Here is a 16,169-nt window from a genome sequence, read left to right as displayed (position 1 = left end):
GCTTTCTTTGATTATCAAAAAGTTACAGCCAATATGAATGTCACGAACACATCTGGATCACATACAAAAATACCTTCTGCTGTGAAGTATTTCAAACTGAAATACATAGTGTATAAGGTGTAGAAAGTCACCTAGACTGCACTGCTACATTAAAGACCAACATTCTGCAAAGAATTGCAAATCTCCAGTAAAAGGTGTAATTAACTCCTGAAGAACCCTAACACCTAAGCTAGAATTAAGCACATAAAAACACACTCTTCAAAGGTGGTTTTCAAAGAATGTATGAAAGCCCTTTTCTATAGGATTGTAGATTGTCAAAATATTGTGCCTGTCACCCAAACTTCCATAAACAAAGCAAAGCTATATACACTGCAGCTGGAGTTCTTAAATACATACTGTCCACATGCTGTGCACCACAACCAACCGAGATTGCTGCCTGTTTTACCTGAACAGTACCTACAGTGAATGACCAGAGTCCCTCTGATCGTCTACAGCCCTGCATTACTCAAAAAAAGCCCGCAACCCCACAAAAACTCCCCAAATCAGAAAAATCACAAAACCCAAGCCACCCTTGGTTGCCTTGAGCCTGTTCTTTGCAGAGCAATCTAGAGGATCTAAAGAATCTGAAGATGTTTCACCAGCCTAAGTGCTCTGTGACTATATCCTGCAATTTGCAGGTCAAGAAAGAAGATTCTCAGGATCAGAAAGTCCTAGCTAAAATTTGTCTGAATTAGGTCAGAGGAGAGCAATGGTTGCAATGGTTGCGAGGGATGACACAAGAATAAGGAAGCCATCTGACCCAGGAAGGCATAGCAAAGAATAACAGCTACCTCCTGCTAGATTCTCTCTGAAGGTTTTTTCTTGGAGCACATTTCAAGTCTCTAAAAATGATAATGAAAGACTTCAAGCCAAGCCAAGTTTGCTATCTAGCAGCATCCAGGTGTGCTGACTATGCCAAACACCAACTAGCAAGGCAGATGTGAGCCCTACAGAGAGTAAAAACTACTGAGATATCTCATTCCAAGCATACAGGTGTCAAAACTAACTGTTTGTCAACAGGATCTTACAGCACTCTGTGAAGCGACAACAAGGTCACAAAGCTGGCTGTTGTCACCTGCAGACTATGAATCTAGCTACAGCACAAAAATGTTGGAGACATCTTTCATGCAGCTTGGAATTCCAGTAGGTTGATATACTGACCTCTCTACGAATGAACAGATCTTGAGCCTTCAGGTCAAGTGATAGGGCTTCCCAATCCAATGGGGAAGGAAGCTTCTACCACAACTGACCAAGATGGAAGAGGATGGTGAAATGGCATGGCATTTCCTCACAGACGCTTTGAGGATCCCATCCTCACTGTAGGAAGAAAATAACCTCTTTGAGAACCATCATCACCATGCTAAAGAGACTGCACTCCAGGGAATGACTGAAGTACATCCCTACTCAGAGTATATGAAGAAAGAATTTAGAATGAAGTGTTACTCAAGTGCTGGCTGCTAACGTGATGTAGACTTGCTGGTCACAACTCACCAGAGCAGCAAGCGACTTCATAGCCAAGAAGCACTCCTGGCGCAGGAAGGCCCTGACTATCCAGAGTTAAAATCCATTCTAATCAATTCCAACGCCTGCAGAAGCTGCAACTTAGATTTCTAATGATCCAGTTTGAGCCAGAGATCAAAAAGGTTCACAGCAATTAATTTCACCAGCCAGCTGTCCGGATAAAGATACAGGAATATCTCTCTCCTCCAGAAATGAGGAAATACAGCATCAGTGAAGGCCAATGACAGGGAGACCAAAGTGGCCCTGCTTTTCTGAGGGCCTTTTCAAGCACAGGTAAGGTTGTTACCCTCCCTTCGTCTTCAGAGTTCTCAAAAATTTCCCTTTCGCTTTCCCAGAATCAGAGGGATATCAAATGACTTCTGCTAGAGAAAATCTTGGGAGCAGACCAGGCAGCAGAGCAGCAAGATGGGCAACTCACCCCAGTTCTTTGCTTGTAATATTTGTGATGATGCTACATCCGGCTAAATGCAAAACAAAAATTTTGCATGGACAGATAAGATACTTGGAAAGAAGCAAAAAGAAAAAGAATTCAACACTCCTGACTACCCCGAAAAAGCACTAGCATGAATACTGAGATGCGGGGAATTCAAGAAAACTGGTTTTGATCTTTTACATCTCTTGAAGGTCAAGGGCATAAGCTTCTCCTGAGGCTGGCAAAGGTTGTAAGAGGCCCAAGAAAAAGAGCTATGAGCATTGTTTTTACAGGAACTGTTTGGGTGATCCATTTCAGAAGAAACATTTTAAGATGGGGATTGAACTTCAGATTTTAGAGACTAATAGGAATGGTTAAGTTGATGACCATGCAACTTTTAACATGGCAGAAGAGCCACTTATATCAGACCAAGAAATACGGAAATCTTTTTTAATAAATGCTACCGTATTGTGTTTTAAAGATTTTTACAAAGCAGTCTTCAGCAGTGTAAAGAAGGAACATGTGCTGAAGTGACAATGAAGGCTTGAACCTGAAGATCTCAGGAAGCAAAGAACTGTAAAGCCAAAGAAAAGAAATGAAGAAGTGAAAAAGGGGTTGAAAGTACACCCTTATAGTTAACTGCCAAGGCAATGAAAGTTTCTGGTCTTAACTGTTTGTGATGCACAACGACCCCAAAATATGAATGTACATACAGACAATTACTGAAATAGAAAACAAATGCCCCCTGTCCCTCAACCCAGAAGAATCTAAATCATAGCAAAACATTGTTTAAAACACAAAACATCTGACTTTAGTCACTAAAATTCTGGCATAAAAAAACCAAACAGACATCACCCTGCTAAACCTGTACTTTATCAGTGCAACAAATAATTTGAAAAAACACAGAGGAAAACAAACAATTTAAGGAGCAACACATGAATAAGGAAGACAGTAAAAAATACAACTTGCTTAAGATTATTAAACTGTCTTAGAAACACAGGTTCCAGAAGCCTGTCTCCTACTAGCTGTATTTTCTTGTTCAGAGTTGCAAGGGAGCTACGCATCACTTACAATTAAATATGACCTTTTCAAACGAATATCAATGATTACCTAATTTAATTGTGCATATTTTAAAAGCGCAGAAAGCACAAGCATGTATCAGAACTTTCACAGCTGTATACTATGAAACCAACTTCTTTCTCAAGACATCTTAACAAAACGTTTTCCACCAGCAACCCTCATCAAGTCACTGCCTAGGAAACAGTAAGTTTTGTGATGTTCTGACAGTCATCAAAATTGCCTTTTGCTGGTTCAGCTTCTGAGAGCAAGATACAGACCAGAAAACAAGACAACTTGTGTTTCTTACCTGTAATGTTTTCCCCAGACCCATACAGTGAGCAAGAATGCATCCAGAACCAGGAGATGTCTTGGTTTTTTTTACAGATTCACAACAGCAATCCCACATGAACTGAACACCTGAAGAAAATTATTGAAAATTTTCTAATTAAACATTCCTTTTATTAAAAGTTCACCTGGTAAGAGATAGGTGTGATCACTGTAAGATCATGACAACTCTTAGAAAAGCAGTGCTCGGGATAATTATTGATTTATTTCTGCCCAATGGGTAGTATCTGGGATAATCTTTGTCTTGAACTTAATTATATTCACAGTTTTCACTGAAGATGTGGCAACTGCGTTAGAAAATATTACTGTGCAGACTGCAGAGGACTGTGATCTTGGGGACAGGGAGAAAAGAGGAGACAGAATGAAGAGTGGCAAGGACTTCATGAAAAGACTAAAATGATATTGGTAAATTAGCAAGATTATCTGAAACCAACTAAGAAATTCTGCCGAGACAGATCAGATGTGAAGTTCCATGCTTGGAGAGGAAAAAAAGAAAAATCAAGTGAGAACCGTGACAGCTGAAAAAGCAAAAGAAATATATGCTACATAAGAAAACACATCAACATGAGGGTCTGCTGGGTGATTTTTTTTTTGTTCTTTGCAATATATTTATTGAGGAGTTGTATTCTACTATGCCATATTTGGCACAGATGAGGCTTCAACTTGACTGCTGTGTCTGGTTCAGGGCACCTCCCTTTAAGAGTTGAAGCAAGTCCAGAAGTTTCTTACTAAAATGGAAAGGTTGTAGATTATGAACGCTGAGGATCATTTAAAATAACAGAATGAGCTCTAAAGAAAATTATGACTGGGTATTCTCCTTTTCTCCTTCTTTACTAGACACAGAATAGGGCAAGCAGTTGTTTTTTTTTCATGTCAGGTATCAAAAAAAAAAAATTTCTGTTGAGAAAGCCAGGAAAGTATGGCAAGATTTTTAAATCTTTGCTGAAAACTGTATAAAGTGAATATACTAATTCCTCAATAGAATGGGTAAACATGTATTTGATTGTGCCTCAGTATGGAGTATTAGATGATTCTGAGGACCCTTCCAACTTTACATTTCGAAGGTTCTTTGTAAAACAGAACTACGTATTGCTGATCTCATTTACTTTGTTCAGATGTTCCAAAGATAAAACATTAAACTGACATTCTAGCATTTGCCTGCCAAGGATTTTTTCTTATGGTTCTAATTCAGGTTGCATAGGGTGCTGTGCCAGTGGAGGGGAAAAAAATTTTTTTAAAAAACTCTTTCCTTACCATCTACTTGGTGTGGTTTCAGTCTGGTAACTATGCTCCTGTGAACCTGCACTAATGGTTCTTTGGTTTCTTCATCTTCATCTAAAACCAGCTTAGTCGTGATGGGACATTTCAGTGGCGAAGCATCTTCTATCTCTATCACCTATAAGCAGAAACAGGGCATCACAGGAATACTTCACATGTGAATAATACCAAGCGTTTGACAGACACTAGCTTTAGTAAAATTGGAAGTCATAATTTATTTAGGAAGAGAAACTTTGAATTCTTTACTATGCACCGCACAACTTCCTTTGGGAGAGTGCTTTTCGCCATGGGAAGTAAAGCAGTAGGCAACTGAAACAGCTTGCCGAAGATCTCAGTAGTCTTAAATAAAACTTACCAATGTTAACCTGCAGGAAACTACAAATAAAACTTGTGGCTTACAAGGCTACATATAAGTACTTTTAAAATTACTTATCAGATTAAATTGAGGTAGAAATATGTTATCTTAAACATCAACAACTCAACTTCCTAGCATTTTGCAAAGAAACCAGAACGTACCTCTCTCAATTTCTCTCTCTCCCGTTCTCTTTCTGCTATACGTTTTCTTCTTTCTTCTTCTTCTTTAAGTGCATTTTGTGTTTCTGTTCTCAGCTTATCATCTTTAATAATTTTCCTTATTTTCTTCCTGCCTTTTCCAGGAGATTTTGAATCATCATTGTCCTCATCCTCAGAATTACTCTATTACAAATTAAATAAGGTAAGTATTAGCAAGAAAATTACAGCATAGACCGCCAAATCCTTGATTTTTAGACAAGCTCCCAAAAATTTTTATATACACAGGTGGAGTTTAGCTCGTAAGAAGATACTTTTTTTTTAAAACCAGTTAGGCAGTATGACAAAAGAAGTGCCACCTTAACTATGATGTATTCTGAGGTATTAAAGATGAGCCCAGCTGTGCAAAGATAATACTGAAGGTACTGTTATAGTCTGATAGTAACTAATGACTATTAATAAAGTACTATTTTTCAGTCCTAGTGGTGGCAGATCAGCTATCACCTACTCCACATAGGAAAAGAAATCCTAATACTAGGAAAGCCTTATCTACTATTTGTGTCATCTTCTACATTTAGTTTAAAAATTCCATTTACTTAAAATATATCATGCATTTTTATCAAGATCTACATTGGAAATGGTTTTAGTTAAATGCAATGGTTTTTCTCCATAATGGTGCCATTTCACAAATTTTAGCACTGAATTAACACTGAGAGAAGTTATACTTTTTTACTAGACTTTGTACAGAGCTGTTTGAGATACCCTAGTCCTGAAGCAGTTGACAGAAGAGACAAGAACTCCTTTTCCCACTTATTAATTCAAAACACAATAAAGTACCTTATTGTTGTTTTCACTTGAAGAATCCTCTTGAACCTTTATACGTCTTCGTTTCTTTTTCTGTTTGTAACTGCGCTGGTTTTCTTCTGTCTCAGCTTTCTTGGCAGATCTATAAAAAAAAGGCAGTGTTACTGATTAACAATAATAATTCATTGCCTCACTGAAAAACAATGATAAAAAAAGGACACAAACTACATTGCTAATTAATAGAATATATACTCCATTTGTGCAAGCAGGGGTTTACTTCCAAAGGCCTTCCTCCCCCTCAACTCCCTGGACACATACAGCAATGGTCTCTTCCAAATATTCCAGACAACCCTGAAGAATCTCAGAATTGTTAAGTATTAGCTTTCTACTGCAATCCACCATTTCCAAATTAACATTGACATTTTTGGCGTAAAACCGCTCATTTTTTGTTATTCTTTTTTTTTTCCGTACTGGCTGATCAAATTGCTGTGTACCACATACTTTCATACAAATTCAAAATTCTCACATTTGCTGCAAAGTTAATTAGCAGATACCAAATTATAGACAAGTATCATCAAAGGTTTTAAGGACTGATCCGAAGTCTTTGACTTTCACCATCTCACTGCCTAAATTGCACAAGGAAACATCAACAATCAAACACAGGATAAGCATAGTTAAGTTTTATTTATACCTTGTTCTTGGACGTTGGTCATCTTCAGACTCACTGACTTCTTCACTAACTGCTGATTCATGAAACTCAGAGTGGTTTGAATCATCGCTGCTCACTTTAAAAATAACGACTTCATGTTGAATATAATTGCAAAGTTAGCAACATTACGTATCTTCTAATTATGCAACGAACTATTTAAGATCAACAAGCACTGTAAAAGTTCATTTCAGACAGTATGGGACCCATTAAACATACTAATAACAAGAATATAAGGGGTATGGAGTAGAAAAGCTTAAAGCGCAAGCACTAGCTGAGTCCCGATGGACGGCATATTACGCCAGCAAGACTTGAGGTCTTTATACATGAATACATCCAAGTGTAGTTTATAAGCAAGTAACATCAAGCTTTGTATTAGAAAGCATCATTATTTCAAAGACAGCGGGTGATGAGAAGAGAACACAATGGGGAACAATACAGACCTTCAGAAACAAAAGATGATTTTTTTGTTAAACAGGAACTTTTGTTTCAAATGTTTTAGACGTACTTTTATAATCATGCTTCACAATTCATGCAAACAACTCTTATTTACTAGCAACATATGCAATTGTATAACTGTATTTATGGCTTGAAGTTTCTTCTACAAGTTTAAAACTGACTCAAAAGACAATTAAAAATACACCGAAAGCAGCAGCATTAGGTAATACTTCCATAACTACTTTTGGGAGCTATCAATGGCATTTATTGGTAATTAAGACCGTTTAGCACCTTTATAATTGACCTTGAACACAGTGAAAAGCTTAACTGTTTTATGAATAATAAGGCTTAAAGCAAGGACTGTTTTACATACATGGGGAAATTTAATATTAATAACTTAGGGCTAAAAAGTGACTGAAATAAAGTGTATCATTCTACTTGAGGCTAGGGAACTCAAAAGACACTAAAGAATCCTTAGAATTAGTCTGGCTGCATCTTATTTGCACATTGCCACTGTAATTTACAATTATACTTCTTGAAAGAAATGTTGTTGGCAGAGTTGTAATTCCATAAGGGAGGAAAAGCATGAATATACATTCAGATAAAAAAAATGAGAGTTTTCATGAAGGAAAATTATAATCAAATCGCATTGCACCATTTAGTCTGTGGAACACGGCAGAAGATGGCTAGCATTAGTGCAACACTAAGAACAGGAATTACTGTACACCCTAACTTCCAGTGGCCATGGAACATTATCGACGTCTCCACTGACCAACAGGGCGGGAAACATTTATCTTTGCTATCGCTCCCCTCCTCTGCTCCCAACAATTACGTGCAAGGGGGCTGACAGATTCTTTGTTCTTGCATCATTTCACAGTGCCATCTGGCGTTCAACTAATGCTTGCAACATTTAAATTCTAGGATGGAGAAATTTGTAAGACGCAAGGGCCTACTTACAGTCCAAGTTTAGGGAAGAAATTATATGAAGGGCAAGATTGATTTTCACAAATTAGACATACTGGGCTTGCCTCTGTTATTTAAGATTAACATTCTAAGACTCAACAAGATTAATACAATTCAGAGGATAGAGTAAGAGGAGAGCCCTGCTTTTGTATTCAACATTTTAAATAAAACTATTTATCAAACACAGATAAGAAAATTCTAAATTTAATACACAAAGAAGTTTATCCAGAGATTTTAAAATTAGAGAGTTTCAGATCTCCATTCTGACATGCTTTGCACTCATGCTATAGAAGCAAGCACTTTTTGTGACAAAAAGCATTAGGATTATGTACCTTTCCTTCTACTTCTGCGCTTCCCTTCTTTTTTCTCTTTTGGTTTCACCTTTTTTTCTTCACCAGATTCTCCGTCACTCACTGTCAGCTTGTGCCTCAGCAATCTGTGTCTGTACCTAGGCTTCTTTGATTCTTCTTCTTCCTCTGAATCCGATTCAGAATTATCTTCCTTTTCATTCTCTTCTGTCAGAGATAAGAGTCAGTACAACATGCACACTGGTCACTTTTTTCCTACTTAAATTTGGCAAGAATTAAAATCTGAATTAATTTAGGCTAAATTCTACGCTTTTCCAGGAAATTATGCGCAACAACATACTGTTCCCTCAAATTTTAAGTACTTTACACTGCCTGAACACTTGGAATGTCTGTTCCAATGACTGTGTATGTTAGGCAAATCTCTCCCGTGCATTTGCACATCTTACTGTTCTCTACAGATTATTCCTCACAAACCCCTACGACTTCTGAATTCGTTACAAAAAATTAGACTATTAACAAGAAAAAAACCACTTACAGAAGAGTAAAAGTGATGATAATCCTCATGACCATGTACCTTGGCCTCTATTTGGCAACTACCTATCAACGATTTTTTTGTTGTTGTTGAAAACTGAAGAAACTTTAATGATTATAATTTTCCCAAGTGACCTTTGAAATTATGACAAGCACTACAGCACCACTTTTTCCCAGATGCTTTTTGGTGCTCACCATCATCTCCTGTGTTTTCGTTTTGCTTTGCAGTTTTCTTTTTTCCTTCATCCGATTCATCATCTGAAGAAGCATCCTCATCAGAGGAAAGATTGGCTTTGATTTCTTCTAAAAGCATTTTCTTGGCAATTCTTTGAAGTAAAACAGAAAAAACTATTTATTCCATTGTTCAAGTAAATCTGTGAACGATAAGTGTAATCCTATACCATTCAGAACTTCAAAAAAGGCTTGAAAGCTGAACAAAAGAGACAGACATGATGGAAAGTAATTGTGGTAAGACAGGGTATATCAGTAAAAATCCTATGTTAAATCTAACGTATTCACTTGCTTTCAGAAAGCAAATCTGTGTAATCCTTCTTTAAAAAGTTTGGTGCTTTACAGCAAGACTGGAGATAGCTATAAAATGTACAAACAAACATTTTTTTTTTATTCATGGTCTATTTGGATGGACCCTTGTCAGTTCTGGGATAGGCACCTATTTGAATTCTAACTGCAACAAGAATCTGAAGATGCTGCAGACCAAATCCTAACACTGAAATCATCCCCCTCCCCCCCCGCCCCCGCCATGGTTATCATGCTTAGTTGATTGAAATCAATGAGATTAATTTCCTGAGGAGGGAACAGGATTTATTCTGTCAGAGATAAGAGTCAGTACAACATGCACACTGGTCACTTTTTTCCTACTTAAATTTGGCAAGAATTAAAATCTGAATTAATTTAGGCTAAACCCTACACTTTTCCAGGAAATTATGCGCAACAACATACTGTTGTTCCCTCAATCTACTTGAACAGTGTGTACGTGAACGCTAAGTTTTAAAAACAGTGTATAACAATGCATGTTTTAAACAAGGAGAAAAAGATTACTGCAATACGCATTAACTCCAGGTTAAAAAAAAAACCAAAAAGAGAATTTACTACCCTACCTCTACAGAGCTTGCCTTCCTCTGCGTTAGCATTCTAATTGCCTGGGCCTACCCTACTGCAAGAGAGATGCTGCGGTAATTGAAGCAACTCACGACGTCTCAAGATGAACCGATATTAAGTGCTTCGGGAAAAAAACCCACCACATCAAATCCCTCGTTTAACTACAAGCACTTGCCTTAGAGCAACTATAGCAAAACAAAGGTATGTGTATATACACAGATAGAGAAAAAAAGTTTTATCAAACATTATGGGACCTGAACTTCAAAGAAAAATTATGATCTTGCTTCCCGTTCCACAAACTGTTCGCTCAGCTTCTCACAGTTTCATTTCAGCGCAAGAATGTTTTCAGCTAACGTACAAGAAGTCACTACGGAAAAACGATTTCTTTACATGCTCTTGCAACATAAAAGAAATTCTTACATGAATCTATCCAAGGCAAAATATAAAATACATCAAAAGCACAGGAAAACAGTGGACTTATCTGAGAACTCGTACTTCCAGGGGAAAAAAAAAATCCTGAAGGAATGAAACCAGGCTTTCCTCATATAAATATCAGAAATATTATAGTTTTCATTCCATGGTTGTCAATTTTAAATGCAGATATTTTTTTTTCCTAGGTAAAATCTGTCTGTCTTGCCTTTCAGAAGAATTAATGTATACTGTATGTACGTAGTTGAGAATGGGAAAGCTTTTAATACCAGTCAAAACAGTAGTTCAAAAACCATGAAACTGAACCACAACCTAGGCTTCACTTGGAAATGGCAAAGGAACAGTGTTCTCTTAAGTACACATTCTTACACATTGGAAAAATGTTACTTTTATGTAGCCCTATAAAACAGGTTTTAAAGAATCTGTATCTCATTTTCCAGCATGTAACGTGTCCCTAAAACAAAGGAATTTTTCAAAGGGAGTTTTCCCAAGGTATCTTTCCTAACACTTCATACAATATTTTCTATTTTTTGAGCGGTAGTATATTTTCAAAAAATATTCTAACACTAATGTATATTCAGTTATTATTAAAAGATGGAAGTAAAATGGTTTAAGAAACATTTAAGATTGCTCAGCGAGCCACAGACTATCCATCCGCATCCAAAAAACCCCCCCCTTTTAAGAAATGGCTTGCGAAGAAATAGCCAATTAAAACTTTAAAATGCAGCACTCTTGGTAAGCTTTAATTCCACGTATATCAACAGATCACATTGTGAACCCAATGAAAACTTACTAAAGTCCATAGATAAGCAATATCCTCCTTCCAAATGTTTTTTGCATTAGGTCCTTCCAGAGGATTTGGAAAAGGGACTTAGGTTTTCTTTTTGGTTTGTCTTTTTTTTTTTTTTTCTTTAAACCCACGATGTCATGTATAATAGCAATAGGAATAAATAGCTCCTTTGGTAAGAAATTAAGACTATATTTCTTCCATCTCTTAATAGTCTGAAGAACTTTTTCTTCAAAATGAAACTGCTTGGAATAATCACAGGTTGGCTTCTTTTTGAAAGCTTTTAAAGTAAATTATTAACCTTGAATCCTACTCCAGGAAATGCAGACAGCGGCAGTTTGGCTACTTTTCTTGTTTGAATAAATAACAGTATCATCAACAATGTTTAGCTTCGGAAGAGGAAAAAAAAAAAAGAGTAGAAACACTAAAAAGAAATTTGCAAAATTTTAAAATTCAAACCTGAAAGTACTGCCTAGTAATACTGCCTTTGACTTATTTCAGATTGTCCTCAATCACATTAGCAAAGTTAACACAACTTACATGTGGATAACAATACTTACCTTTCACACAAATCACCTTTAAAAATTTATGTGTTTTTAAACAAAGGTTGACTTTGGTTCTTCATGAAAGAAGACATACAATTTTATTTGTTCTTTTAGGAAATATTTTTTTAAAGGGAAAAAAAAAAAAGCAAATGTGTCATTCACCTAAACACGCCATGCACAAAATCTACTATCCATAAGCAGAAGATGCTGTTATTTTCCTACTAAACATCTTCATAACCACCAACCAGACTGGGTAAACATATTAATTTCTAATTAATTATTTATAATAATGTTCATTAATGAAGTTATTGCTTTTACACTCAGAGATAGAAAATTAAGACTTATTTTTTAGCTAGGATAAAGATTCAACCACTTTGATTCAAACGGAGATGGAACTGTGTGTTTAGTAAAAAAAGCTACATTCTCTTCAATGCATTCTACTGGTACGATGGTAGGCTGAACGTGCAAGATGTTGTTGAGACGTTCAGAATTTAAAAGATTCCTGTTTTTAATGTAACTATGTATCTCATAGGAATTAAGTGTAAGCAGTATCAGAACCAAACAGCTTAAGCCTTGTAAATGCATCTGACCAACGACTGATGCAACAAATGGCTTACATGAATTACAACTAAATTGAGTACTGGACTCCTGAAACTGGTTTTAAATTAAATTATGTGCGGCTCAGGATAATATATCACATTTCTATTTTAAGATATAAACCCGTTCAAAGCAACCAGGTTTCTAAGCTAACAAACTTCATACGCTAGCTTTAACATTTTAATAGTTGCATTAACATCGAACTGCAAGTACCAAGAAAAAGAAGCTATGATAGTGTGAAAACTTCCCCATTCACATCCTTCCAGAGAAACCCATGGAAGTCAAAAGGTATCATAATATTTACTCAGGCCAAGGACATAAAAGATGTTCTTGGCCAACCAGATGTAGCAGTTGAACACTATAAACAAATTTAATTAAGAAGCACAGAGAGTTGTATGACCTCCAGCACAAGACTTCAGGTAGTTAAAGAAATAAAAATAAATCCCTGTATTTCATTTATTTCTGCCGCTGATCTGCTGTGACCTTGAGTGTGTCATGTTGCCTAGCCCTGCTCCATCTTAGCTAAACGCATTGTGAGATTTGTATAAAGGACATTTTCCCAACACGTATTTATACAGTGCCTTACAGAAGGGGGCTGTACTCTCAACCAAGACATAAAAACAACTCTAGAATAAAATAACAGTATTGTATAATTTTGTATAAATCAGGACTTAAATATATTTCACCTCTGTAATAATGACACCAACAATATACATCTATAAAAAATGAACTGGTTACTATGTATTTTTGTAATTTATGCTAAAAGAAAACATTTTAAAAAAGACAGGCAAACTGGAAGTTATCCAGGGGTTGCTTAGTCACCAAATAGGACTACGTTATCCTTCAGACATTTCAGCAAAAATGGAATAGTAGGTGCAGCCTCCCATTACGTGGAGTTAAGTCCACATGATAATTTGCACCATTCTCGTTCATGAATTTTAGAGTGCCAATACGATGGACTCATTCATAGACTGTCAAGAATCTTGGTGAGAGAATGTTACCACTGTAAAAATATTTTTTCTTCTAAAAAAATCATAATTTAAAATATTGTTTAAATATAGTTAATTATTGTGACATATTATTACCAATTAGATTATATCAACTCACACGTAGTGTTCATAAATACCTACTAATTATATGTAGAAATAAGGTTGCCCAAAACAAGCCTTTGGGGTGGTGGGGAGGACATGTTCATGTGGCTAATAAAAGCCACCATTCTTTCAGTTAGAGCACTGATGAATTAAATGGGTCTCTGGTATATTACTAAAAATTCAGAACCATTTAAAATATAATTAAGAGATGAATATTTGGGTGAAATGTCATACATGTTTTAAAAAAAAAAAGAAAAGTGAAAACTGCCAAACACCTTATTCTAAATACTGTCTGTCTCTTGAAACAGTCCGATTTTCAAGCTGTCAGAGTTGTATTAAATTAAATGCTTGGACAAGAAAAACGTTTTACAAAAATTTATTGCAACCATCAAATACTTAAAGGCATTCTGCATTAAATACACTATTAGCTTCTTAATAAACAAAACTACTGCAAACATATTAAACAGTACCATTTAGAAGATCAGAAGGACCAATAATAGATAATTACACAACATAAGATGAAAGCATACAGCACTGTATGTCATATTATGACCCACTTGGATATTGCATTTTGGTAACGATAATTTCAAGACTATTAATATTTATGTCATGCACATCCAAAGGTATGCAAATAACAGAACGTCTAAACTAGAGACTTATAAACACGAGAGTTCCCACACTCTAAATACCCGGTAGGTACTAGGTAACCTCTTTGGCCTGGAAGAAAATAGGCAACTTCTCTGAATAAGTAGGTAGACTATTTAAACACTTTGTGTTGAGTAAACAGAAGAACAATCTTTTAACTTCTTGAAATTTGTTCCATCTTTTTACATTTTATGTATCTGATTTTGGTGCCAAGTACAACGCGCGATGAATGTAAAATCAGACTGCAGTTACCAATTAACATGTCTGAAGGTTGACAAAACTGTTTATTGACAAAATATCTCCCCATTTCATAAGTATATATTCCAAATATTCCCTAAATAAAAACTTCAACAAAGTTTCAGCTTAAAAACAATGTACAGAAACTGATTTTTAAACCCCAAATTTGTATTACTTTTTTTTTTATTATCAATTGGGTTAACTCATTTCCCAATATAGCTCTTAAACTAGTAATTCAGATCTGTCAGTAACATTTGTATGGTAAACACTGAACTTTGACAAAAGTGTATTGGCTTAGTTATCAACCAGAAACACTTAAGAAACAAACAAAAAATAAAAAAGAAGGGGGAAAAAAAAATCTAAACAGGACTGAAATTAAAGCATCATTTAAAAAAATCTCATATTATCAATTTTACATGTTCTGCTTATGACCCTGTGCTGTCAAGTCCCTAAAGAGCATCTTCTTTTAAAAGTTGAATTATTTGATTAAATTTCATGACTGAAAACAAGCAAGAACTGCATCAGCAGCAACATTCTGATGCCAAACTAAAGGATATAAAACAGTGTTTTTAAAATTTACTTCTGCCACAGATCAAAACATAGAACTCTGTGAAACAAAGATACCATATTCTAAACTAGTAAGGCTCAGAAGCAGAAAACAGCAACTGTGCAAAGCTATGAAGCTGGTCCCATACATGCTATATGGCAAAAAAAATCAGTTTCTGAAATACTGTATTAAAAAAAAAAAATCGTTGAACAACTCTTTAGTCTAACTACAATAACTTCCAAAAAGAAACTGTGGCTCGTAATTGAGCAATACTTCATGTTGTGCATTCACTCATTAGGAAACAAAGCTTTTACATTTTCTAGCCAAGCTAATTTTGATAACTACAATGGTAGCGGTAAAATACGCATGAATAGAATAATTTTTATAGAACTTGAAACTGAAGCAATACATATAACCAAAACCAGCACAGCCACAATTTTGAAAATATCTATGCAAGGACTTAAAATTTCTATGTATAATCAGTCTCTGATACCAGTTGAGCCTATGCACAGTGCTTGTAGAATCAGGGCCTTAGCTATGACATTAGTCACTTCAGGTATTCTTTAGTGGATTAGAACTCAGTTTAATTAACAGATGAAAATATCTAATAGTGTCTTCTCCACATTTGTCTTTTCTCTTTATTGAGAAAAGGTGCTTCAATTAAAAAAGCAAATTACGTAACAGTAATAACCAAGTTTAATCTGAAAATATTTTAGCGCTGCATATTGCACAGATGCAAATTTTTACCTTCTATTCATGTAACTAGCTGAAATTCACATTTATCAGAAGTAGGTTTTTACCTGCCTGAATAAAATACTTGCCACAAACCTCACACTTTCAGTGGGAACATAAAACACACAGTGCTGCAGTGCATTTATAACACACCCTATGCAAGGTGTGTTAGCTAACACTTCTAAATACTTTCTTTGCATTTCTGGATTTTGGCCTCTGTTTTCTGGCCCCTTGTTCAAACTTGCGGGAAGCCCGTGAGTGAGTCTTTACAAGGCAGGCAGTCGTGGTTTTTACAACCTGCTTGCTCTTCCGTTGCGCCGGTTTGCGCCCACGCCTAGGGTGTGTTATAATCTTTTTTAAGTCCTTATGGATGGTATCATACCTATTCTCAGGATCGTCATCATCATCATCTTCCTCCTCCTCCATTGGAACAGCCCTTGATTTAGTCTCTCCCTCATCTCCTGGGGGAGGAAGGCAAAACAAAAAACCAGAAAACATCAACACTTAATATGTGTAAAATCAGCAA

General features: G+C 35.9%; 1 protein-coding gene across 1 annotated transcript in view; it reads right to left on the bottom strand.

Moving 5' to 3' along the window:
• Positions 1 to 16,169, bottom strand: part of ATRX (ATRX chromatin remodeler) — a 78,219-nt gene that overhangs the window by 34,921 nt on the left and 27,129 nt on the right. The window contains 8 exon segments of the mRNA XM_035889066.1: positions 3,339 to 3,448; positions 4,631 to 4,772; positions 5,171 to 5,350; positions 6,002 to 6,110; positions 6,660 to 6,768; positions 8,408 to 8,590; positions 9,110 to 9,240; positions 16,026 to 16,104. Coding sequence (XP_035744959.1) covers positions 3,339 to 3,448; positions 4,631 to 4,772; positions 5,171 to 5,350; positions 6,002 to 6,110; positions 6,660 to 6,768; positions 8,408 to 8,590; positions 9,110 to 9,240; positions 16,026 to 16,104 — 1,043 coding nt within the window.

Source organism: Egretta garzetta, unplaced genomic scaffold (assembly GCF_000687185.1).
Source record: "Egretta garzetta isolate BGI_Z169 unplaced genomic scaffold, ASM68718v1 scaffold412, whole genome shotgun sequence".
NCBI lineage: Eukaryota > Metazoa > Chordata > Aves > Pelecaniformes > Ardeidae > Egretta > Egretta garzetta.
Note: the sequence above shows the minus strand (reverse complement) of the source record. Positions and strands in the feature narration are given on the sequence as shown.